We start from the raw sequence: 25,672 nt of genomic DNA on the forward strand, positions 1-25,672 counted from the left end.
ATTGAGTGGGGTGAAGAACGGCATGTATAGATCGTGAGCGAGGTTTGCATTCTTGCGAACCTAAAAAATATAACTATAAGTAATTACTCTATGCTCCCTATGCTAAGTGTATGTCTTCTGTACTCTATGGCTCATAATATAGAGAATAGAACGACCACTTTACCTAATGTAAAATAGAATGTTGTTACTACATATTACGAGCCATAAATTAAAGGGGTTCTTGGTTGCAATCTACATATTTTTCTAAAATTCCAGCAAATCATCAAACAGGTGCCGTGGTCAAGTGGTTACGATAGTTCGTTGTGGTTGAACAAATCCGAACTGACCCCGGTTCGATTCCGGGCGGCGCCAATTCTTTTTCGTCCCTCCTTTTTAGGACCATGCATGCTATCTAACTGCGTATCCTTCCTACCTTAATACTTTTTTTTTTTTTTTTTTTTTTTTTTTCAAATTAATAGAGAGTATAAAATATAAAAATTTTACTAGATTACTGCTAAGGTCTATTATTCCTTCTTTATTTTAGTGCAACTACGATAGAGCACGAGTAGTTGTCAACATTTTTAATAGGTTCCCCTATTCAGAGAAGGAACCCATCCCTCAAAATAAAATCCAAGTAGGTACTATCATAGTAAAAATAGGATACGGTAATCATTCCGAGGAGCCTTCCCAGAAGCTCGTGGAGAGATAGCGGATCTAGTCCGGCCTTCATCCACTGGTAACACAGAAACAAATTTTGAGCATAATCCGCAGCAAGCACTACTTAGTTATGACCGACTGTGTGTATTCTACTATTAATGGCCGGTGCATCCTAGTCAACGGATGTACCAAGTTATCTTCAACCATCGTGGGAATTTCGCTAGCGTGAACTAGGAATTATTGCTCTGCCCGTTTCGATGTTGGCGTACATGCTATGTCGACGAGCTTATCATTAGTTCCGACACCGGGAGGGACTGATGCCAACGCCGCTCAAGCCTTACCAGACCGGCTTCTGTAAACCATCATCCTCGGTCTTTTTGCTGCTTCGAAGGTGCAAGGAAACCCGCCCTACTTAGGGGCTTGGGGTTGTCCTCGGTTTCCGCGCTCGTTTCGTTAGTCTTTCTCGGAGGGCATAGAGGTTGAGGTGTGCCATCGGGTTCCCCTACGATAAAGGGAGGAAATTCTCTAGTGTAAAGTCTCTAAGATAGTCACTGTGTTTATTGAGCCATGATTTGTCTTTCATCATTTCCTCGTTGTTGTTTTGTCACATGGTCTGCAAGCTCCTGCCTTAACAAGTTTCTATAGTGACAAGCGCGGGGGGGGACTAATTTAAGCTTATTTCCCTATGTTTTCTCGTCTAATTCAACCAAATGTCGCTCCGGAGGGCAATATTTCTAGGCCTTGTGCTGTATGGCTATAGTTCTTGGGGTATAGATATCTAGTTGGGCGTTATATTTACATGCTTTGTAGATATATCGTTCAAAGTGAAGCATATATTGTGTACGTACTGATTGAGATCAGAAAATAAAAAATTATGAGCAATAATTTTTCAGTCATAATAAAACACAGCCTCGAAAAAAGGAAGACAGGGAGGGAATGCCTCTCAAGGAGCAAAAAAGAATTGGCGCCGCCCGGAATCGAACCGGGGTCAGTTCGGATTTGTTCAACCACAACGAACTATCGTAACCACTTGACCACGGCACCTGATTTGTTGAATGGAGTGATCAACTTCGAAAATATGAAGGGCAGCATAGTATAGCTCCACAGCGTCTACACCCCCTCGCCGATCATCAAAAGCATCGATATATCAATGGATATATACCTAATTGGGGACTATGATACCTTTTTATATGGATTGAAGCAAAACTCGCAGCCTACATGTATACCCATCGGAGATGTTCTTGGATATTTGAATGACCAACTATAGCGGCACAGTATTGGATCGAATCAAGACACATATATACATATATGTATGTGGCTGCAGCACCGAAGAGAAAAGGATATATCTCACGAAACCCCAAACCCCAGAAAGATAGACGCTGAGAACGAAAACAACAATGCAAGGCCCAACCTCCGACCAAACAGAAGAGCTAGACTACCATCCCTCCAGCGGAGTAAACCTAGCAAGAACCCCATCCTTCGGAGAGACCGTCGCACCCTCCATAAGCTCCAACGGAGCATCCGGGTACTTCAACTCCATGTGAAAGTGGCCAACAGTAGCTGCGAGTAGACAAGCCAGCTCGGCCCTCGCAAAGCCCTGGCCAATGCACCCGCGCGGGCCATGCAAAAACGACAGAAACGCATAGTTGCTGGTCGCGCCGCCCATGTTGGCATTCCCAGGACTCATGAACCGGTCCGGGTTGAACTGGCCGGCATCGGCCCCCCACAGCTCTTCCATGTGGTTGAGAGTCTTCGGGGAGATAATCAAGAACGTGCCCTTGGGGATGTGCTTGCCCACGAGCGTGGTGTCGCGCGCTGCTTTGCGGATGGTGGTGGGTACGGAGGGGTAAAAGCGCAGGACCTCGTTGCAGACGGCGTGGAGGTAGGGGAGGTTGTCGATTGCGGCTGCGGAGATGGGGTCTGCGGTTGAAATTGATGGGAGATGTGCGCGCACCTCTTCCCGGAGGCGGGTTTGGATCCCTGGGTGTTTGCAGAGGGCGTAGACGGCCCATTGGAGGGCCCCCGAGGTTGTTTCATGGCCGGCGCCTAGGAATGTCATGAGTTGGTCGACAAGGTTCTCTTCTTCGAAAGTGCCACTTTGCAGGGCCACGGAGATAATGTCGACGCCGGTCTTTGCACCGGGGTCTGCCATCTTGGCCTTCTTCTGGCGGATCATCTGCCGTGCTACGTTGCGGATGTCGTCTCCGCCTTCTTGGATCTCTTTATTGCGCTGCGTGGGCAGGCGCTGAACAAGCTTTGGATTGGCGAAGAGCATGACGGCCACGAGGAGGATCCGGGACAAAAAAGATGGCGGGGCGATGATCTTCCTGTATGCCCGGTTGAGCATGTTGTCTGGGTTGCGGAGTGAGTCGAAATCGTGGTCCATGCCCGCCACTCCGATAATGTCGAGTGTCGTGCGACTGGAGTAGTTGCGCACTTGGATGGTGTTGTCGGGAGAGTTCCTGATCGCTAGATCTCGTTCGATGAGTCGAACCATCTCCGCGCTCTTAGACCAGAACACTGGGTATAGATCCTTGATGTGGCGGTAGGAGAATGCCGGCATGAGGTTTTTGCGTTGAATCTGCTGATGCTTTAGCAAATAGGTCTTATCTAGGACTTCTTTTTTTTTTGTTCTGACCTTGTGGTCTTCGCCCTCGGCGAGCAGGACTCCATTCCCAGTGATCCGCTCCAGACTAGCTCGCACTGCCTCGGGCTTCTCGAAATCGTACACTTTGGTAACAAGAATCTCGCTCAGTGCTTTGGCACTCAACGGTATCACTCGCTCCATGTTTCCAACAATGTAATATCGGATCAATCCTTCGTTGGGGACACTCTTGATCCACTCCTGGATTTGTGCATACGGCGTGTGCAGAAACATCGACGATGTGTTGCCGGTAAGCCAGTGTCGAACCTGGAATTCATTAGCCAAGGGAATGGGCATGTTGTAGGGGAGAAGCCAGACTCACCGGCGGTGTTTCAATGTCTTTCAACGGCGTGAAGTATTGGGGATATAGTATAAGTTGATAGATGATCTTCGATACTGTGATGATCGCAAACAAAACCGCGAAAGTTGCAATGCTCGAGTTCCGAATGGCATACTCTGGCTTGAAATACAGGGCCGCAGCTACCCCGAAGTAGAGGATGCCAAAGTTGTCCTTGATGCGACCCATGGTGGCTGGTCGGGGCCAATTCGCGATAGAGGCAAAGAATTTAGTTGCGATGACCAAGATCTCTCTTGCGATCAGCAGGGCCCCTAATATAGTGATCAGGTCCAGCCCTTTGCACAATTAATCAATTTGTCACGTTGACTTCACGTCCGCCCACCGGTGCCGAGGTCCTTGGGTTCTCGTCGGTTTCGTCCGATCGGGGCCTGCAGTGTCGCGATAAAAGATGTCGACATAAAAAGATATTCTGTGTTTGTCGCACAACTCCAAGGCCAAGGCAATGTGATCTTTACCGTGGAAATAATTCAGAATTATTTGCGTGTATGCAAAGATGATCGGATCTCGGCTCGTGTACCATGTATGCGGGGGGCAACATATGACGGCGATCGCAACACAGTGACACTCGATGCCGAGAAAACCAACGCCTTAGTGATTCCCATGGAACACGTGGATATTTATTTTGAGACGTGGGATTCTCGCAAGTACCTCTCTCTCGGCTCGCAATGACTACCGCATGCGGTAAGACATCTGCACCAGTTCTCAGATCTTTCGCTTGACTCGCTCCACTGCAAATCGAGCCTATCGCACTGTAAAGAATTATGAGGGGGCCTTTTTTTTTTTCTTTCTTTGTGACAATAAGCCATCGCATTATTATGATTTTATGTGGTTCATTATTTAATCCACGACATCAGTCAGGGTCAAGCCATATGCGAGCCACCACGCACATCATCCGAGGCGTTTATTATTATGATTATTTTGTGATCGGCGAGAATTTGGTTGAATTGTATACCTGCGCTATTTCTCTCTCGCTCGTATATATTTATCTATTTGGTACCGGCCCCGTCGGACATACGTAAACACGGTGCTGCGTCGGGTCGGCATTAACAGTATAATTGCAAGGGCCTGAGCACATCGGCAACAAAGACAGCCTAGTGGAGATCATTGAAGTTTGCAGACAAAGCTACAACTACATTTTGATAAGCTACAGACCAAGTATATGCTTGTTGATAGTTTAGAATTATACAAGAATTCCCCCTACTACATAGATCACTGACAGCCGTCGCTTCAGCGAGGAACCACTCGAGGAACGCTAATCATCACTCATAGGGCTTTGCTTTATACGTCTATGACTCGTTTATCTACATCTTCTCCTGTCTCTTTTTCAAGTATACACCCCCACCACGGCTCGAGAACCCCCACCGAATCTGGTTGGCCATGGTGATCTCAACATCCAATTCCTCAGCCCAGGTCCATGCCAGCCCGGGGTTCTTCTGGAAGCCACGGCCAATAAGGACAAAGTCGAGGCCATTGTTCTCCAAGAGACAGTTGGCAAATTGACCCGAGTTGATCATACCAACGGAACCGACCTTGATCTGGTCTCCAACGGCCTTCTTCACCTCAATAGCAAAAGGCGCCTGGAACCCGGCCTTAGCATGAATATGCTGGGCATGGTGGTTCCCACCGCTGCTGATATCCAGAACGTCGATGTTGCCGCTTTCAGCCAGCGCTTGAGCGAACCGCACCGTGTCTTCCACGCGCCAGCTGGGGTCCTTGGGCATCACCTCCTCGAGCCAGTCGGTGGCCGAGACCCGCAGGAAGACGGGCATATCCTGGGGCACATTCTCGCGCGTCAGCTGGGCGATTTCCAGGGACAGACGAATGCGGTTGTCGAAGCTGCCGCCGTATTCATCGGTGCGCTGGTTCGTGGCCGGCGACAGGAAGCTCATGAGGAGGTAACCGTGGGCATTGTGGATTTCCACAAAGTCGACGCCCGCCTTGACGGCGCGTTTCAGCGCCGCCACCCAGTCCTTTTTGAATTCCTCGATGTCGGATTTGGTCATTGCCTTGGGGATGGGGAATCGGTCGTGGAAGGGTATGTTGGTTGGGCCCTTGACGTTGCTGGGCCACCCTCCCACTTGCTCGGTCGCCATGTCGGCCATGCTGAGCCACGGTGCCACGGTGCTGGCTTTGCGACCGGCATGCGCCATCTGGATCCCAATCACCTGGTTCTGGCTGTGCACGAACTCAACCACGCGCCGGAGCGGCTCGATCTGCGAGTCCTTCCACAGTCCGTGGTCCTGGGGCGTGATGCGGCCCTCGGGTTGGACGGCGGTCGCCTCGACCATCACGAACCCCGGCCCGCGCTGCGCAATGCCTCCCAGATGCGCCATGTGCCAGTCGGTCATGTGTCCATCGTCGGCACTGTATTGACACAGCGGAGAGAGCTGTCCTTGTGATGACTCTGCATTAGCCAAACTGTCGTCTCCCTTGAACGGAGAGCAACCAGAATGGGACTTACTCCGATGCGGTTGTGGAACGTTACACCCCGCACCTTGAAGGGCTGAAAGAGTTTGGGGGGTTGCGATCCATCGGACTGAGGAATTGCTGCCGATCCAGCGGGGGGCACCTGGGCCGGGGTGAAGTATGAGATGCCTTGGGCGGGCTTGTTGGCGATATCCGGGTGGTTGGGTTGGGCCATGACGTTCACACTTCGATGGTCAATTTACTGAAACAAGGCACACTTTTCGAAGAACTGCAACGATCGCACAGATTTATATGTGGCAAACAGACTCCCCCCTCGGCCATCTTCACCTTACATATACTTGAGAGGTCCTGGAGAGCTCCACTGGCTTATAAATGTGTTTCGCTCCAACGCGCTCTTCATTTCCGAATTGCGACTAGTCGACGTCACTGAAGACTTGTGGGCCAATAGTGACTCCAAATCCGTCGGAGATATCAGACAGGCAAATTGTGTCGACTCGGGTTACAGCTGAGGGGGCCCCAAAAAATACTGAGCGGGCCCCAAAAATCGGTGGAATATTACGCCGACTTTTGGGGCCCCCTTAGCTCGCTAAGTCGACTGGGCCCCAAAATATTTTATGCAAAAATTAAAATTCTTACTAATAATACTTTCATTATCCACGGATCAACTCTATATAACCTTATATCTCTATATTTATGATATTTACAGTGATTTTTTATTGAATACATATAAAAAATCTATATTCCAAATTATATGCAAAACCTAGAAACGGTACAAACAAAGAAAATAAGGGGGGGTAAGCGAAAATATAAAACGAGGTCCGAATGACGGACTATGGAAGTACTGTGAAGATGACATAGTGAGGTGATAATAATATAAAGTTGAGAATTTTCTTTTTGTGTGTATAAAATAAGATTAGGTAATAAAAATATTTTGGGGGGGGTATTGATAGGGGCACCTCAAGATTTTCGCTATTGACACCTCATTTTCTGACATAAGCAAAATCGCTGATATAATCAATTTTCATCACTATAGCAACTATATACTGCATATCTACTCAATATTCTGCTTCATCTCTTTTTCTCTTCTACTACTACCCTGCTAGTTCTTCGCTTTCTGCATACCCTATCTGCTTCGTCTGCTCTATCATGCATACCATGCAAACCAACCCCGCTATGCCTACCCCCAGCACCCCTACTGCCGCTACTCCCCCCGATATCTCTGCTGCCACCACTGGCAATTCGACTGTCGATTTGCCTACTAGACCCCTCGCCAATTCGCCTACTGATTCGCCTGCCGATTCGCATGCTGATTCGCCTGCCGCTGCCACTACCGATCTGCTGCCCCCACCACAACGAACCTTCCCTAATCGGGATGAATTGGTCGATTTTATGCGCCAATGGGGTATAGCGCAGGGGTATGCTACTACTATCAAGCGGTCCAATGCTGATAGGCAAGTCTATCTCCACTGCGATAGATCTGGGGTATATTCGGACCGAATACAAGCGCCTGCAGGCGCCAAAAGGCGCAAAACGAGTACTCGGCGGCAAAATTGTCTATTTTTGGTATATGGGAGTCGCCAGAGGAGTTCTGATTGGCTACTTCAGGTAAAGAACCCCGCGCATAATCATTCTGCTGATCAAGATATGATAGCGCACCCAATCGCACGTCAATTTACCCTAGCGCAGAAAACCTTAATTCAACGACTCTCTGCTATTAGACCGAAGCATATCATTGGTGCGCTATATAGCGAGTCCCCTCGTCAACGAATCATACCACGCGATGTCTATAATATGCGAGCAGAAATTCGACGAAAAGAGATAGGAGAACGTAGTATTCTTGAATATCTACAGATACTACTCGATTCAGAAGGTTATAAATATTCATTCGAGCAAGATAATATAGGGCATATCGAATTTTTTCTTTTCTCTCATCCTTAGTCAATTCAATTGGCTAATTCATATAATAAGGTATTTATCTTATCTATTTTTATATGATTTTATTGGCTAATATTTTAAGGTTTTTATTATGGACTGCACATATAAGACTAATCGGTTTGGTATGCCTCTATTTCATATAGTAGGTATGACGCCATCAAACCATACATTCACTGTAGCTCTATGTTTTATGCCTGATAAGGTTGAAATAAGTGTTACGAACCGCTAACTGGTCACGGTGAGTAGGGTCCTCAAAGGATGATACTTCTCTTGGAATACTGCGAGCCCCAAGTATAGTCCGCAACCTGTACCAATGCCGCGCAGGGCCTTAGATGGACTCGGGTCTCTAGGGTACTTGCAGGGTGTGACAGTTAGGGCGCCGATCAAGTCAGTCACTTAGGGATCAAAGATCACTAAGTAAGCTCCCAAGATCGTTGAGGTTTTTGGCTTTATAGTCGAGACTGTGAACGGTACTCAAGTAACAATGGTATGAAGATTGATCACAAAGAACTAGGTACATCCTGGTGAACGAGTGTCCTTATATCCTCCGTCCTTGGGTTGGTAGATTGGTAGATGGTATAGTGGTAGTTGAGACCTTGGCGTCGTCTACCGTTTGATCAGCATACCCTTCTACCACCTGCATGTGGTCACGTGATGATCTTAATCATCTCTGTCTGGTGATCTGTTGCGCCGCTCCATGTGGGCCAGATCGATTGGTGGTTGCAGGGTTCGTAACATCACCTCCCCCTCTTCTCGGGTTTCGCCCTCGAATCCCTTATAACCTGTCTATCCCTAGGTGGTGTCTTCTTCCTTCGGTATGTCCTTCGTTCGCAATGCCTAAACGAAAGGCTGACGCAGTTATTGAGAGTACCCCCAAGCTTCCGTCGTTGCGGGATCAAGTCGCTGGTCGTATTCGTCAGTCGAATTATATTTCGGACGACGGTTTCGTTGCTTCTGTCTCGTGTTCTCATTGTGCCGAATCTGGCGAAGATTGCGTGATGGATCGTTCCCGAAGGTATTCAAAGTGTGCGTCGTGTACTCGTGCTGGTCGTTCCTGCAAGAGGGAATTCCATACTGGCGTGGAATGGGACCTGCTGTCTCGTGCCGAGTCGAAGTTGTCGGCGGATATTGAAAGGAGTGAATCAGAGTTGGATTTGTTGGAGCCTGAGCTGGGCGAGTTACAAGATCGTCTCGCAGCGTTGCATCAACAGGTGTTGGATAAGCAAAAGCAGTATCAGGCGACGATGAGTCGTCAACGTCGTCTGCGGAAACAAATGGCCTTCTTAAAGCAGAAGGGCTTCAAGATGTCAGAGCATGATGCGGAATTGTTGGCGATTCTGGACGAAAAACAAACGTCCCCAGAGCAGGTTGTATCCCCTGCTCTCGATCTCCAGCAGTTGGCGGCTACTGCTGAGAATCCGAATTTTGATCAGATGTGGGATGAAATTGTTCGGATCCCTTCGGTTTTTTGGGACAGCGCTGGCACCGGCGCTTCCTCTGCTGTCGCTGCTGGGGCGTCCTTTTCGCCGCAAGGTAGTACTGCTCAACCATCCGGTGGCAGCCCCCCAAGTGCGCAATAGGTTCCCATGTGTTTTCTGAGGTGGGGTACCCTTTCCATTTCACAAGAAGTTGTTGTTGACCATTGTGCCAGCGATCGTCCACAATTGCTTCGACTTCGTATTCGCCTTCGGTTTCTTCTTTGATTTCCACATTGGTAGTGAGTTCAGCGTTTTTCGGTGCGGGTTCAAGCAATGAGATGTGAAATACTGGATGAATTCTCCCCATGCTCTCCGGTAGTTTCAGTCGGTAGTTGACTGGTCCCGTCTTTTCTTCGATCGTGAATGGTCCCAGTTTCTTGTGGTCGAGCTTGTCGCTTGGTCGTTTGGTTTTGATGTTTCGTCGTAGGAGGTAGACCTTCTCCCCTTTTTTTAAGTCAGGACCATCCCGATGGCGTTGGTCGTAGTGCATTTTCATGCGTAGATTCAGGAATTCGATGTCTCGAGCCATTTGTGTGTGAAGCTGTTTGACTCCGGTGGCTAGTAATCGCGCTGATTCTGCCACATTGTGTTTGTTCCGTGGTTCCCCGATTAACTTGGGATTATACCCGTAGTTTGCGAAGAATGGTGTTTCCTTCGTGGTTGCGTGCATCGCGTTGTTGTACGCGAATTGTGCGATTGGCAACAATCTTGCCCAGTTGTCCTGCTGGTAGTTCACATGGTGTCTCAGGTATTGTTCCAACGTCTGGTTGACTCGTTCAGTCTGTCCATTGGTCTGTGGATGATATGAGGTAGAGAGTCTATGCTCAATGCCCATTTGGTCCGCAAATGATTGCCACATATTGGACGTAAACAACTTGTCTCGGTCCGATGTGATCTTGTCCGGTGTTCCGTGGTTTGCAAAAACGTAACGAAGTAGTATATTCGCCATGCGATTTGCGTCGATGTTCTCTGTTGTCGCAATCATGTATGCGTATTTCGTGAGTCGATCGACTATGACCATGATCATGTCGCATCCTTCCGACTCAGGTAGTTTCGTGATGAAGTCCATGGTTATCCATTCCCATGGTCGTGTTGGTGTGTTCGGGATTTGCATTTCTCCTTGAGGAAGTTGTCTTGGTGTCTTGTCTCGTTGGCACGTGTCGCAATTTCTGATGTAGTTTCTCACTTTTCGGTGCATGTTCGGGAAGTAGTAATTGCGAGAAATCTGTTCCATGGTTTTTTCGATTCCTGGATGTCCGTGTGTGGGTAAATCATGATGTTTCAGGATAGTCTTGTTCTGCAATGGTCGTGGAACATAGATTAATCCGTGAATGAGGACGAGTCCTTCGTCACTCATGGTGCCATGTTGGTCTGTTGCCAAGATTTTCTGCATGGATTCGTCTTCGACGGTGGCTCTGCGGATCTGCTCGAGCCAGTCGTCGTCTTCGGGTTCGCTTGTTGCGGAGAGTATCTGTCGATTGTACACGATTTCTCCCTGTTCGTTGGTTGCCAGGATAGCAGGTTCTGCTTCTTTGGTTCCTAACTCGTAATCTGGTCGTCGGCTGAGTGCATCGGCGACTGCGTTTTCGGTTCCCTTGCAGTGTACGATTCTGAAATCGTACTGTGAAAGAGTTTCAGCCCATCTGGCTTGTCGTCGAGTGAGTTTCTTCGTTGTTGTGAAGAATGTCAGGTTGTGATGGTCCGTTTTGACTGTCACGGTGTGCTTTGCTCCTTCCAGGTATGCTCTCCAGACTTGGAATGCTGACACGATAGCCAGTAATTCTTTGTCGTGGATGTCATAGTTGAGCTCTGCTGGAATCATTTTCCTGGACCAGAACGCAACTGGTCGTAGCGTGTTTTCCTCGTCGGGTTGGAGTAGCTGTGCTCCTAGCGCATAATCTGATGCGTCGGTTTCCAAAATGCATGGTTGTTCGTAGTTGAAGACCTTCACGATCCTGTCTTTGGTATACAGGTCTTTAAGTTTCTGGAATGTTTCTTCTGCTGTGTCGTCCCAATTGAATGTTTCTCCCTTCTTGGTGAATCGGTAGAGTCCTGCCGCATGCTTCGAGTATTGTGGTACAAGCTTTCGGTAGTAATTGCACAATCCGAGGAAGCTTTGGACGTCTCTGGTGCTTTGCGGTGTAGGCCAATCGACAATAGCCTTGATTTTTTCTTCCTCCATCCCCAATCCTTGTGGGCTGATGGTGTATCCTAGGAACGTTGTTTCCTGGACGTGGAATTCACACTTCTTGGGTTTCAGTGTGACCTTAGCTTCTCTGAGCTTCTGTAGCACTTTTCTGTTGTGTTCCACGTGTTCGGCCTCTGTTTTGGAGAATACTAAGATATCGTCCAAGTAGGCTATCACGAAAGTGTCGAGGTATTCTTCCAGTATGCTGAAAATGAAGCGCTGGAACGATGCCGGTGCGTTGGTGAGTCCAAAAGGCATAACAGTGTATTCGAAGTGTCCAAACTTAGTTCGAAATGCTGTTTTCCATTCGTGGCCTTCTTTGATCCGTAGCCGATTGTAGGCATTTGTGATGTCGTACTTCGTGAAGTAATTGGCGCCTTGGATCCGATCTTGGATCTCGCTGATCAAAGGTAGCGGGTGTCGATCTTTGATGGTTATCGAATTTAGTTGTCGGTAGTCCACGCAAAGTCGGAGTGATCCGTCCTTTTTTGGCACAAAGAGGATAGGGTATCCTGCTGGTGATGTCGATTTTCTGATGTAACCTTTGCGTAGGTTCTCGTCGATGTATTCCTTCAGCGTCTCGGATTCTTTCTGCGAGAGCTGGTAGATTGGCATGAATCTGGGTTCTTTTCCTTCTTGAACGTTGATTTCATGATCAAATGAGTCGTGTGCGGGCAATGTTCCTTCCGCTGGTGGTGTAAACACATCCTGGTACTCCTGATACTCGTCGGGTACTAGTGCTTCTTCTCCTGCCGCGATGGCACAGAGGGATCTCGATTCGTGCTCGACCATAACGTACTCTTCCAATTCGTCGTTGGTCATGTCTGGTCGCTGTTCGATTGTTGCGATAACACTGACATCCATTGTCTTGTGTTGTGCCCCGCCTCTGGGCCGAGTACTTCTCGTGAGTCCCGCCTCATGAGAGTCTCGAGGACTACCTGCCTCCCCGGGGCTAGGTTCCTTTCGTTGCTGTCGTGCGAGTCCGGTCCATGTCTCACTGGTCTGTCGACACTCGCATCTGTCGAAGACAACTGTTCCTTTCATCCAATCAATCGCTGGGTTGTGTCGTCGCAGCCACGGAATTCCTAACACAACGTCGTACTCTCCAAGGTTGGTGATATCGAAGTTAATGGTTTCGAAATGGTTTCCCAAGACCATAGGGAGTCGACCCGTCTCGTGCGTGATTCCTGGCCCTAGCCTCTCTCCGTTGAGACCAATGATGGGTGAGACATTTTTCTTCTCGTTCCTTTGAACGTTCTTCTGTTGGCAATATCGTGGGCTCATAAAGTTTCCTGAGGCCCCTGAATCGATCATTGCTCGTGTATCCTTGTACGCGATGTTGACCATAACTTTCATGTGGGCTCCCCATTGGGTAGCTGCAAGCTGTCGTGGGTTCTTCAGTTTCTCGTTTCCTCGCCAGGTGCCTGTAAATTCAGGTTTCCACTGTGGCGGGTTTTCCCAATGTAATGGTCGTGGTTCAATCCCATAATTCAATTTTCCTTGTCGATGGGTTGCGCAATCGTGATCGTAGCATCCTAGAACCGCACGGATGTCGTGTTTTGGGTGTCGTGCGTAGCCTCGACAAGAACATCGTGGATGTTCACATGGACACGTAGGTTCATTCTGGGATCGCTCTTCTTGAGCCGGCTCATCTTGAAGATCTTTTGCCTCGTCACTCAAGGCATTCTGAGTCTGTTCGGGTTGCTTTTCACTGTTTCTGGGGGATCTCGTAGGCGTTTCCAGGTGAGTTGTCGTCCTTAGGAGTTCGGGTGGAGTTTCTTGGATCTCCGGGGTTCCTGGGACCTCAATTGGTGTTTTCAGGATACCTGTTTCCCGCTCATGGAAGTTACTCCATTCGTCCTGGGAGTCGATGGCGTTCCAGGGACCGTACTGGGTCCATCCTTGACTCTCGATGCGTTCCCAATCAATCTCTGGGAATTCTTCACTCTGCTGTTTCTCTAACTGGTGTAGGTCGGCCAGTTGATCAAGGATCTTTGTCCATTCCTTGAGTCCTTCTTCTCGTGAGGTCATTTTATCGTGTACTTCTGACAGAGCCGTTCGGAGTTGGCTAATTTCACTGTCCAAGTTTCGTGTTCGTAGTGTTTTCTGCTTTGGTGGTGGTGGCTTGCTGCCGTCCACAATCACTGGTCCTTCCCGTCCTTGCTCTCTTGTTGCGCAGAGCTGCTGGGTTCGTTTCTCGGCTTTCACGATGCCGGTGGTATCGTATGCTCCTCTGTCGAGCCTTTCATTCGTTGCTCGCATTTGATGCGGTTTGTCGTTGCGTTTCTTGCATTCTCTCGATCGATGTCCTGGCTTTCCGCACTTGAAGCACAGGTTGTTTTCTTTGCGTCGACGTTGCTCCTCCTCTGGAAGCCTTACTGCGTCGAGTTCCATTGGTCGTGGGCCATATGGGTCGTTAGAGCGCGGCTGCTGCGTCCGCTGAGGTTGGAACCGCTGATGAGATGGGCGACCGTTGCCTCGTCTCCATCCTTCCACCTCCCGTTTCTGCATTTGTCTGTCGTGGAATCTGTTGTCGATACGGACCGCGAAGTCGATGAGCGCGTCCATAGTGTCGAAGTCTCCATGTCTTGCGATTTCGTCCTTGACGTGAGATTTCAATCCTTCGTCGTAGTATGGAATCAGAGCGTAATCATCCCATCCAAGTATCGCTGCTTGCTGCATGAATTCGGCCGTGTAGGCTGATGCCGATCCCGTCTGTCGGAGTCGTCTGAGTTTTCGTTCAGCTGTTTTCTTTGCGTCGATGTCGCCGAATGTTTTTTCAAGATGAGTCTTGAAATTGCCGTAACTGCTGAAAATGTTTCGTGCGGTGTTTGACCATTCCGAGCTGTCCTTTTCGTAGTATTCTCGGACGTATGGTTCGAGCCAATCCCATGCTTGTCCTCGTAGATAGGTTGACACGAAGATGACTTTGCTCGCTTCAGTCGTCAATCGATGCCTGTTGACATCGAGGTGCATGTTCATTTGTGTGAGGAATCCTCGCAACTTAGAGCGAGTTCCATCGAAGTTCTCTGCCTTGGGCAGCTGCGGTGCCGTTGGCGATGGAGCTTGGAGTTGGACATCGGTTTGCTGGACTGAGTCGTGAAGGTTCTTGATTTCACCGTCGTGTTTTTGTTCGAATATGGTGAGTTGGCTAATGAGGGTGCTGATTTGTCTTTCCAATTCCTTGATTCTTTTCTCGTCTTCGTCTTCCGATTCTGGGTCGGGTTGACGTGTCTGGGTTTTCGGTGGCACAGGTTCGACTGCCTTGCCTTTGTGGTTACTGCCATGCGAAGACATGATGACCGTTGCTTCACAGTTTCGACTGACAGGGTGATCAATGTGTTACGAACCGCTAACTGGTCACGGTGAGTAGGGTCCTCAAAGGATGATACTTCTCTTGGAATACTGCGAGCCCCAAGTATAGTCCGCAACCTGTACCAATGCCGCGCAGGGCCTTAGATGGACTCGGGTCTCTAGGGTACTTGCAGGGTGTGACAGTTAGGGCGCCGATCAAGTCAGTCACTTAGGGATCAAAGATCACTAAGTAAGCTCCCAAGATCGTTGAGGTTTTTGGCTTTATAGTCGAGACTGTGAACGGTACTCAAGTAACAATGGTATGAAGATTGATCACAAAGAACTAGGTACATCCTGGTGAACGAGTGTCCTTATATCCTCCGTCCTTGGGTTGGTAGATTGGTAGATGGTATAGTGGTAGTTGAGACCTTGGCGTCGTCTACCGTTTGATCAGCATACCCTTCTACCACCTGCATGTGGTCACGTGATGATCTTAATCATCTCTGTCTGGTGATCTGTTGCGCCGCTCCATGTGGGCCAGATCGATTGGTGGTTGCAGGGTTCGTAACAATAAGCTATATTTGGGTGCTTCAGACCTTTTTTGATTGGCTAAATCTCTCATCTGAATCTGATTTTCGTCCGATTTTGGTAACTGATCGCGAATTAGCTTTGATGAATGCGATATATAGTATCTGGGGGTATCATACCCCACATTTACTATGTATTTGGCATATCAACAAAGCAGTTTTAGCGAGGGCAAAACGAGATATCAGCCAATCAGACGAAAATACTCCCCAATTCGATGAATTTATGCGTGTATGGTGTCAATTGGTCCAATCATCTACCGAAGATGAATACAAGGTTAATCTTGATAACCTTAATCGGACCTATGGGAGATCTCATCTACCAATTATACGCTATCTCGCAGACACATGGCTACCCTATAAAGAGAGATTTGTCTATGCTTGGACCAAAAACCTTACCCATTTTGGTAATAATGCATCATCACGTGTCGAGGGGGCGCATTCGGTCCTAAAACGGCATATGAATACTTCTACTAATGATTTACTCACTGTGTGGAAGTCTATTTATAAGGCTATCACCAGCCAATATAATCTGATTGAATATCAGATTAAAGCAGATCAGATAACATATCTGATACTAGCATCTGATTGGCTATATACCTTTCTTAATAAGCGAGTATCTCGATATTCGCTGAGGCAGATTGATATGCAGCGAATCTATGCTAGTAGGGCTACCCCAGAGGCCCCTCTTGGTATATGCACCAATTATTGGACGAGTACTATGGGGTTACCATGCAAGCATCGAATTGCTGATTTGCTCGCAAAAAAAGAAGCAATCCCATTGGCTGATATTCATCCATTCTGGCGAATTAGGGTTGAAGATTCATCTGATATCGCCTGGCAGCCACTGCTAAATCCCCGAATTCAGCCTGCTGCTTTCCTAAAAAGGCAATCTACGCAGATATCAGATGGGAGCGAGGGGGCTAGACCAATCAAAAAAAGGAAGGCGCCCCCAAAGTGTTCGAATTGCGGCGAAATTGGGCATACATGTCGAAGTTGCCCTATTGCCAAATAGGGTAATCTGTTTTTGGTGGTTAGGATAAGAGGATCATGTGATTAGAGATGTGGTTGAAAATTATCATGTGATTAGAAAATAGATCAAAAAAAGATTACATAAGTCAAAATGAGTATTACATAATATAATGAGGTGTCAATAGCGAAAATCTTGAGGTGCCCCTATCAATACCCATTTTGGGGCCCAGTCGACTTAGCGAGCTAAGGGGGCCCCAAAAGTCGGCGTAATATTCCACCGATTTTTGGGGCCCGCTCAGTATTTTTTGGGGCCCCCTCAGCTGGGTGCCCGTGTCGACTAGGAAGAACGCGTTGGAGCAGAACACATTTATAAGCCAGTGGAGCTCTCCAGGGCTCCGGTCGCGCTGTACTGTAGCCGCAGGGTGTTGACTTTCGTTGCGCAACATCCACAATTCTTGTGAAAAATGTACAAGCTAGACAAGTTCCTCTGGTGATTGAAAGAAAATTGGGGAAAGTGATCCCCGAAGTCAAGGCTCTACACCCCAATCCACCGGCAATGCACCGGATCTATTGTTTAATTGCCAGATCTTCTACCATATATCGACCAATACACCTAGCAACGCCTGTTTCAGCAAGAATAAGAAATAAACAGCCGACGGCTACGGCAACTTGAGACGCTCTCGTTGCAGATACTACCATATTGTTTCCATTAAAAGCCCTTGGACAATACAAACCACAGCCAAGGGTGATAGTAAGCTTGATCATCCACGGGATTCAGAATCATGGGCAGGTACTTAGCCCACCATTCTTCTTGAACCGCGTCGTCGAATCTGGGGTTATCCGAATGTACCCTGACTCGTCGCGCCTTGCAATACTCCCAGTACGCGAGATACCACCCAGCCTGGGCCCAGTCAATGATCGCTGCAATTTTGGGGCTTGGCCCGGGCGTAAGAACGATGTTGAGGGGGACCAAATCGTTATGAGTGAACGTAATCGGTTCTTCACGGGCGATGACGATCCCGCAAGTGTCTTGAAATTGTTGGACGGCGTTTTCACCTAGGAATGGACCCACAAGGGTAGGGCGATGCTCGAGGATAGCCTCTTGCAGCGGTTGTTAACCAATACTACCTATTTCCAAGGTTAATGGGGGCATCGTTATGGTTTCCCTATTGTATTCCAAGGGTTGGGGTAACCCGCTTACCGACATAGTAATCATGTTGGTCCGGGGTCAAAGCCCTCCATGCCTTCACCATTGTTTGGAGTTCGTGGCAGACCGTGAGTCTCTCATCTTCGCTCATATCGCACCACCTTTCTAGCAAGGTCTTGCCCTCAAGCAATTCCATGTAGATAAACCTCTGGTTTTCATCCTCGGTGGATCCAAAGACTTCGGGGATCGGTACTTGGCCGCAGAGTCGCTCGCGCACCATGACTTGAGTCGCAGCCTCGGTCACAGTTACGTCGGCTCCATACTTCACGAATAAGCCCAGCGGCGGTATTCTGACCGGAAGCGGACGATCGAAATCCGTGGCAAAGACATCCCCCGACTCCTTGTTGATGGCTCTAATTTCAGCTGGTGTAGGGAGCGCAGAGGCTTGTTTCTCCCGGAAGAAACTGTGACTCGAGGAAGGTCTTCATCGGGTTGGAGATGGATGGTATGGAGATGTTTCACAAACTCACCAAGTTGACAGTATCCCCATTTCAGGCAGATTGGCGATGGCATACGTGTTAGCGCCCAGAGCCACTGGCGCTTAGATACATCAACAGACGCGTAGGCGTTTTCCGGCAGTAACTGGTTAAGTGAAGGAAAATGGAGCACGAGCAACTGGAGTTTGGGGCGTCAGTTTGTTTCAGAAGTGGGCCGGTGGAGCCCCGGTGCCTTTTGTCTCCAAGAAACGCGGGATGCCCTGAAAGCGAGTCAGACAATAGGGAATGAGGATGAAGGGTGCCGAGGGTATTCACGGCCTAGAAATGACACTGAATAGAACATGTCCATAGAGTAGACTGATTATAGAATGGAATAGACATAGAAGAATGAGAGAAGATTCAGAGAATCTCATCACGAATCGTGTCATCGCCATGGATCAGCCCTACCTGGGTGAAAGGGTTCCCGCGCCCGATCCACCGAACCCTCGTTTCATCTTCATCCCCTGCACCACCCCGTCTCCATGCGCTCATTTACTTCTTTCTCTTCAGCCTAAGCCCATTCATTCTTTGTCTCTCCATTCATTCATCCCAGCCTCGATTGCGCATACATTCTTTCTCCGCAACCCTGTCCTTCGAATCCACCCCTTTCTTGGCCCCTCAGATAACAAAGGGCCCCCAACCACCAATTCCCGGTCAAAGATCACTGCTATTCCTGCCTGGAGACAGTGAATGGTCTTTTGAAACAGCGCTTAGCCACCTTGCACCTCGTGCATGCTTCTTTGTGGCCCTCGATTCAGAAAACCACCCCCTCTTGGCCCCTCGCAGTGATGCGCCATTCGCGCGCTTAAGACACTTCCACACCACTTTCTCTCACTCGGTCGCTCTTTTTCGCCTGACGTATATCCTGTTTAATTGTTCAGACCCGACACTGTATTGACCCTCCGACTGCGACTTCGCCCGGCTGGCCCGAGGAAGTCGTCACTACTAGTTTCGTGATTCTACCACTCGTTTGATACCCCTTGATCGCTCCCTGGCTGGACCAGGCTCGCCAACACAATGTCCTGCTGTGGAGACCGTGAGAAAGGGGCCGTGGCCATGGAGGAGAAATGGGACTTCGTGGTACGTTTTGGCAGCGAACAGGCATGGTCGGGGGTTGAACGCTTTGTGGGCTGACGCTGACGGCTGATTTAGAACTTGGATGACTTCAAATCCGAATCCTGCTGGACACCCTTTTCGTACTTTTTCCTCTGGGTGTTTTTGATTGTTTCGATTGCTGTCTACGCCGTGGACACCTTTACCGCAATCAATCTGTTAGCCTTCTCTCGATGGGCCGGTAGAGTCCAGCCGGCCATCCCGTTCAATATCTCTCGATGGATCTTCGCCGTCTGCATCATCGTCTCTTTTGCCCTTTTGATTTATCGATGGTTTCTTGCCTACCGTGCCATGCGCTCCGGCAGCATCACTCGCAGCTACCTGGATCCACTTGCCGTCCGTGTTCAATGTTTTCGTGTCTTCGGCAAGAATGGCCATGGATGGAAGAGGTTTCTTGTGTTCGCCGAATTGACCAAGAGTAAGAAAGGCGCCGAGTACGCGGCTCTGTACACTTATTTCTCTTTTCAATGTGAGTTTCCTGGTCTGGTTGAATGATGTGGAGAGAGAGATACTAATGGATGCCAGTTTGGTTGAACACGGTCTTTGCAGACGGGCCTCGTCAAGTCATTAATGCAATCACGCTATATTCAGTCATGCAATTGGATCTTATTCCGGGAGGCAAACATGCCCAGGACGACGATGGCACCTCGCCGGTCGGGCAATTCTTCAACAATGTGAAGATCCTGGCTGAAGACAACAACCTTCAAGCAGTGGTGCTGTTCGGTATGCTGTTCACGCTTATCATCTGGGTGCTGTCGGTTTTGAAGTTGATCTCTGCCGTGATCATCTACTTGATTTTCCTGTTCCACCATATCCCTGCCGAGGACGGTACTCTGAAAGCATACTGTCGTCGCAAGATTGGAAACCGGCTCAAGCGAATTGTGCGACGCAAGGTCAACAAGGCCTTGGCTAAGGGTGTCCAACTGCAAGATCGCGCACCTACCCAACCCAACTTGGCGGCGGCGGATGCCAAACCGACCTTGCCGTCAGTTAGTATGGACAAGATACCTAGTGTGACCACCTTGTCACGCAGTACCACTGAAACCACCCTCCCGCCCTACACTCGTTCCAACTCTTCTGCTCCGGAGCAGAACCCGACGTTACCGAATATTGAAGTCGATATCAAACCGCCACTGACTCGAACCACGACTCAGTCATCCGCCATGTCTGATTCCGCGTCGCTGACGGGTAATGCGGCGCCGATGGGATACAGTCCTCTAGATCGACAAAACTCTCCGCTACCCCCGGTTCCACCTCTGCCGGCCAATATTCCGCCTAGACTGGGTTCAGCTCCATCGCGGCCTACCCCTGGTCCGCCTCCATTCGCTCAGAACACTGGCCGCAGCAGCCCCGCTGCTGGCTATCGCAACCTGACCGATAACAATCCGGGAGCTCGACCATATCGCCCATTCAGCCCAGCCGTTGACCCTCATGCCCAACCAAACAGCGCTGGCGCTCGCGTGTCTCATGATTATTATGGTCGATCTGAATCTCCTCGCCTCGATGCCTATGGGGTCCCGTGGACCGCCTACGGACACGACATGGATGACATGGATGATTATCCAATTGGTCAAGCAGGCAGGCCGCATGCACAGCCCGCCTATCCACCCCAAGATGCCTACCCTGCACGGTCTTGTACCCCGGCTAGCACGGGCACTACCCCTTACCCCTCTAGTGGGAGCCCGCCTGGACGTTCCATGACCCCGGCAAGCTACCGCGGCACACCCTCGCCAGCGGCTGGACCCCCAGTACGGCCTCCACCCAGGACCTTTTCTCCGGCCAACACTCCTAGACCTCAGCAGGGCGCGGGATACGCGACATTCAACCCTTCCTTGGCTTCCCAGACTCCTCAATCTCGCATGCCGCGAGCTCCTGGTCCACCCGGATACCAGCCCTTCTCTCGTGCAAACACCGCCTCTCCTTCCGCTATGAACCGCAACGGTCCTCCGCCGGGACACTCATTTACCCGTGCAAATACCGACCAATTCTGATGACTCTTGGTTTTTGATTTTTGATATTGCCCTCAAGACCTCCTTGCTAAGATCTCTGTTATGACGCCCCGTGCACGAGCTGGCTCTATGTTTTTTGTGTGCTTGATGACCTGGACTATCTGTTAATACCTGTTCATGACCCGTGAGCAGGTCTCTTGGAATCTTGTACATACCCCATTCGTCGATGCTGGACTTTGCGACCATCTTGAAATATAAGATGAACTGACTTGTTTGTTGTCTTTCTGATTGACTCGTATACTTCGTAAGATGCAGACTCCTATACCGAGGTACTTGAGTTCATGATCAAGAAAATAGATATGGAGAATTTAATAATATAAGATGTGAAGTGGATCGCAGAAAATCTGGGAGAATTTGATTTCGCTACCCCCTACTTAACCCCCCGACCTTCAATACGCGGTACAAAAGAAAGAGAGAATAGAGAAAAAGGATTAGAAAATTAATTAATCAATTTAAGAGAGAGAAAAAAAATTATTAATAAAATAATAATAGTCCTAGTAAAATAGCTATCTATATATTTAATAAAGAATGGGACCTCTTAAATAGGATACAATATAGAATAAGCCTTTTAGATCTAATTTTTATTCTCTACCACATCTTTCAAAGCCGCTTGAGCGAAGCGAAGGCCAGAGTAAATTCAGAATCACAATCCTAAAAAAAAAAGGCATTCGAGGCAACCAGAGACCCTGGAGAACCCTAAAATCTCCTAATTGGGAGGACAACTGTGTACAAAGAGGCACGTGATACATTGGTGCCTAAGGCCCTAAAACGGCGCAGTAGGCCGCAGCCTAGCTAAATCTGGCTTATCTCCCACTGCATAACACCAACTTGAAATCGCCAGCGTCAGCGCCAGCTTTCGTCTCACCTCCTGACCAGAAGATGCAGAGCGAGTGAACAATATATCTATTCTAAGACAACGTGACCCCGCAACATTTGCCTGTTTCCATGCTTCATGCCATTTCTGCCCCTTCGACCCGAAATCATTGTCTGGGTTGATCGACCTGCGGCGTCCTGTGGATCTTCGACGCACGCCCGGACAATGCGCCCGCAATATTTGGCTTCAGCGGAGGCGTGAAAATTGATCCAAGAGTGGGAATCCTAACGAGGAGGATTTGATTTGCTGTTGCGGGACTCTCGAGTTGGATACCATGGGTCCCATGGCAGACAGAGACGGAACCTGGTCACATCAACAGCCCAGGATGGTTGGAGATGGCCCACAGAAACGAAAGGATGGGAATGTGAAGTTTGTCGAGAAGGACTCAGGCCGAGAGGAAAAATTAAACGGCACAAGCGTTTCAACACCGCCGACCGAGCCGGCGATCGAAGAGCAGGCCGCAAACGGACATGATGAGAACGAAAATGCCAACGCCGATGGTCAAAATGGATCCTTCGATGGGAAACACATGAATGGCGGGCATAAAATTGCGAATCCCTCCGGGTCACCAGAGCAGGGTCTCGGCATCCTCATGGAGCAATCGCGCGATGATTTGAAGAATGGCCGGCGCATATCGGCCGTGGATATCTTGGAAGGCCCAAAGTTTACAGCTGCCCTGGCTGAAATTCCCGACGATTCGCCTCAACGGTCAACTGAGGAAAAAGAAAAAGTCATGAAACTATCCCCTGAGAAGATCCAAGAGCTTACATCCTCGCCGGAATCGATCCCCTATCGCGCCGCAAAACCCGGCACGACTTCTGGGAGGCGTGTGATGTCGGATAATCTGTCTATAAATAGCCTTTCTGCGAGGACCGAATTGCCAGATGCCGTCCTCCAACCTCTCAGCGAGGCACCAGCATCGGCAGATGGTCTGCGGAAGATGCGACTTCCTTCAGATACTCCCATCGAGGATGACTCGGCCTCCGCGAGCCCGGCTCTTCCGCGGCATACCAATCACCAATCTACTCGAAATCGACCCCATCCATCCCGCACGGTTTCTACCCCAGGACCCTCACGGCGCCAAGTACCCTCTACGCCTAGTAATGACCGACTTGCGCAAACATGGTCATCTCGTTCGAAACCAGATCGACTCGCGCCGGATCGTGAGTCGAAGGCCTATCAGAGTGTGTCTCAGATTCCCGAGTCACCCATGTCACCTTCTATGCCGCCATCTATTCCCTTACCTCCTGTTTCACTACCTACATACCTTCAACTCGAACTAGCGTCTGGTCGCCCATCGCCGTTATATATCCACCGCTCGGCGAGCGACGACTTTCCGTATGAGTCGTCGCGCGTGAAAATCGAGAGGCTGATGAACTTTCTCATGCTCCCACCGGTGCTGGAGCAGGTGCTGTGCTTTGGAACCCTCGCATGTCTAGACTCCTGGCTCTATTCATTCACTATACTTCCGCTGCGATTTGCAAAGGCTCTCTACATTTTGTGCGAGTCATGGGCGATAAATTTGGAGGCTGAAATTCGGTTCGTCTGGAATTTTGTCGTCAACGGGATTGGACGGGTGTGGCGAAGAAGAACTCAACCGCCCAAGGATGATCAGTCTGGAAGACGCGGGAGCGAGTCTGACGAGACTCCTCGCCTACCTCCCGGATCAATGCTGGGCCAAGAAACAAGCTCGGTGGACCGAGATCCCCGGTCTCGGCACTCGGAATCTTCGAAAAGAAGACATCGGCCCTCTGAATCTCGCAGACACCATCACCGGCGGAGGAAATCGATGCCCTCGGCGCTTCTCCCGGATGACAAGGCCGACATCCTCACAGGGCTACTCATGATCACCACCTGCTGTGTTCTCATGTATTTCGATGCAAGTCGGATGTATCATTGGATCCGGGGGCAGGCGGCCATCAAGCTGTACGTCATTTACAATGTTTTGGAAGTCAGTGATCGGCTGCTGGCAGCTGTCGGACAGGATGTCCTTGAGTGTCTTTTCTCGCGAGAGGCACTCGAGCGCGCCCCCGATGGACGGAGCAAAATCATCCGTCCGTTTTGGTTGTTTCTCTTGGCCCTGGTCTACACGGTGACCCATGCAACGTCACTGTTCTACCAAGTCATGACACTGAATGTGGCGGTGAATTCTTACTCCAACGCCCTCATTACGCTTCTTCTGTCCAACCAGTTTGTTGAGATCAAGTCCACCGTCTTCCGCAAGTTCGAGAAGGAGAACCTCTTCCAACTTACGTGTTCCGACGTTGTGGAACGTTTTCAGCTTTGGCTGATGCTCACCATCATTGCCTCGCGCAACATCGTGGAGACAGGGGCCTTCAATTTCATTGGTACTCTAGGGCTGGGAACCGGATTTTCCGCCCATTCCTCTACCAGCACCAACAGCACGCCGGTGTCTACGCCCCCACGCACTGCGTCATCTATCCTGCCTCAATCTTTCACCTTTTTCCCATCTTCAATATTGTCCTCTCTCAGCAGCATCAATTCTTTCATTCCAACACTGGCGCAGGTGCTGGGCCCGTTCATGGTCGTTCTTGGATCCGAGATGCTTGTGGATTGGCTGAAGCATGCCTATATCAACAAATTCAATAACTATCGCCCCGCCATGTATGGACGCTTCCTCGACGTTCTCGCCAAGGATTATTATGCGAATGCTTTCGGAGACCAAAACCTCACGCGCCGCGTCGGTCTTCCTGTCATTCCATTGTCCTGCCTGTTTTTCAGAGTTTCCGTCCAGACATACCAGATGTTTCTGGCTGCCCTGATCCCGCAGCATCCCTCTTCTACTGCAATGGAATCGAATTCGCTGTCATCTATCCATAGCCACTATGCGCCAGCTCCGATCCCGTCTGCGCCACCCTTGACATTCCAAAACATCTTACCGGCATCCGCTGCCCATTTCAGCGCCTTCTTCCGCACCCTCCTGGAGAACGCCATTCCTTCCCCAGCCCAGTCGGTGCAGATATTTACTGTGGTCTTGTTACTGATGGGATTCGTGGCTCTTCTCATCCTCAAACTGCTGTTGGGCATGGTTCTACTGGCCTTTTCCCGCTCTCGTTACCGAAAGATGAAAGGCCTGGAAGCCGAATCGCCGCAACCGCCGCATTCAGCCTCCCACAGCAAACTCAACAACGAACCCCCAGTGCCTCGCAGCAGGAACTTTGATGTGGAGGAAGCCGTCGCGTCGGCGGATGGGGCATGGTCGAACTTGGCGATGAAAAGCGGCGGTGGATCTTCGCGGATGACCCAGAGGGGCTGCGGTCTGTGAAGGAGAAGGAGGAAAAGGACCAGGGCAAGAAAGGGGACCTGAATATTGACCACGTGAAGCGGTATGAGATGATCGCCAAGAAGATTTGGTAACCGGGAAGGAAAGTCTCTACGCAGGTCTCTCCGCGTTGTGTATCTAGTGCATCTGGGATGCCTCTTAGTGTACAACAGTATTGTCACCAGTAACTGCAT

The 25,672-nt window shown here is 49.5% G+C and overlaps 7 protein-coding genes across 7 annotated transcripts; 3 read left to right on the forward strand and 4 right to left on the reverse strand.

The window, feature by feature from the left end:
* Positions 1-2,071: 2,071 nt before the first annotated feature.
* NUU61_003026 (cytochrome P450) lies at positions 2,072-3,806 on the reverse strand (the record flags this gene model as incomplete). The annotated part of the gene is made up of 3 exons (XM_056653608.1): positions 2,072-3,220; positions 3,275-3,547; positions 3,603-3,806. The coding sequence occupies 3 exons, from the start codon at positions 3,804-3,806 to the stop codon at positions 2,072-2,074; spliced, it is 1,626 nt and encodes a 541-aa protein (XP_056514675.1).
* Positions 3,807-4,939: 1,133 nt separating this feature from the next.
* NUU61_003027 (NADH:flavin oxidoreductase/NADH oxidase) lies at positions 4,940-6,279 on the reverse strand (the record flags this gene model as incomplete). The annotated part of the gene is made up of 2 exons (XM_056653609.1): positions 4,940-6,025; positions 6,100-6,279. The coding sequence occupies 2 exons, from the start codon at positions 6,277-6,279 to the stop codon at positions 4,940-4,942; spliced, it is 1,266 nt and encodes a 421-aa protein (XP_056514676.1).
* Positions 6,280-8,833: 2,554 nt separating this feature from the next.
* Positions 8,834-9,414, forward strand: NUU61_003028 (uncharacterized protein; the record flags this gene model as incomplete). The annotated part of the gene is made up of 2 exons (XM_056653610.1): positions 8,834-9,327; positions 9,363-9,414. The coding sequence occupies 2 exons, from the start codon at positions 8,834-8,836 to the stop codon at positions 9,412-9,414; spliced, it is 546 nt and encodes a 181-aa protein (XP_056514677.1).
* A 3,787-nt stretch (positions 9,415-13,201) lies between these two features.
* Positions 13,202-14,234, reverse strand: NUU61_003029 (zinc finger CCHC domain-containing protein; the record flags this gene model as incomplete). The annotated part of the gene is made up of 2 exons (XM_056653611.1): positions 13,202-13,334; positions 13,717-14,234. The coding sequence occupies 2 exons, from the start codon at positions 14,232-14,234 to the stop codon at positions 13,202-13,204; spliced, it is 651 nt and encodes a 216-aa protein (XP_056514678.1).
* Positions 14,235-17,225: 2,991 nt separating this feature from the next.
* NUU61_003030 (phosphotransferase family protein) lies at positions 17,226-18,236 on the reverse strand (the record flags this gene model as incomplete). The annotated part of the gene is made up of 3 exons (XM_056653612.1): positions 17,226-17,617; positions 17,718-18,074; positions 18,194-18,236. 3 exons carry the CDS (start codon positions 18,234-18,236, stop codon positions 17,226-17,228), a joined length of 792 nt encoding a protein of 263 aa, XP_056514679.1.
* Positions 18,237-19,216: 980 nt separating this feature from the next.
* Positions 19,217-21,303, forward strand: NUU61_003031 (uncharacterized protein; the record flags this gene model as incomplete). Its single annotated transcript, XM_056653613.1, has 3 exons — positions 19,217-19,279; positions 19,352-19,781; positions 19,838-21,303. The coding sequence occupies 3 exons, from the start codon at positions 19,217-19,219 to the stop codon at positions 21,301-21,303; spliced, it is 1,959 nt and encodes a 652-aa protein (XP_056514680.1).
* Positions 21,304-22,520: 1,217 nt separating this feature from the next.
* NUU61_003032 (TAPT1 family protein) lies at positions 22,521-25,573 on the forward strand (the record flags this gene model as incomplete). The annotated part of the gene is made up of 2 exons (XM_056653614.1): positions 22,521-25,440; positions 25,464-25,573. The coding sequence occupies 2 exons, from the start codon at positions 22,521-22,523 to the stop codon at positions 25,571-25,573; spliced, it is 3,030 nt and encodes a 1,009-aa protein (XP_056514681.1).
* Between the last annotated feature and the right edge of the window lie 99 nt (positions 25,574-25,672).

The sequence above is a fragment of the Penicillium alfredii genome (genome assembly GCF_028826965.1).
Source record: "Penicillium alfredii strain IBT 34128 chromosome Unknown utg000004l_segment0_segment0, whole genome shotgun sequence".
In the NCBI taxonomy this organism is placed as follows: domain Eukaryota; kingdom Fungi; phylum Ascomycota; class Eurotiomycetes; order Eurotiales; family Aspergillaceae; genus Penicillium; species Penicillium alfredii.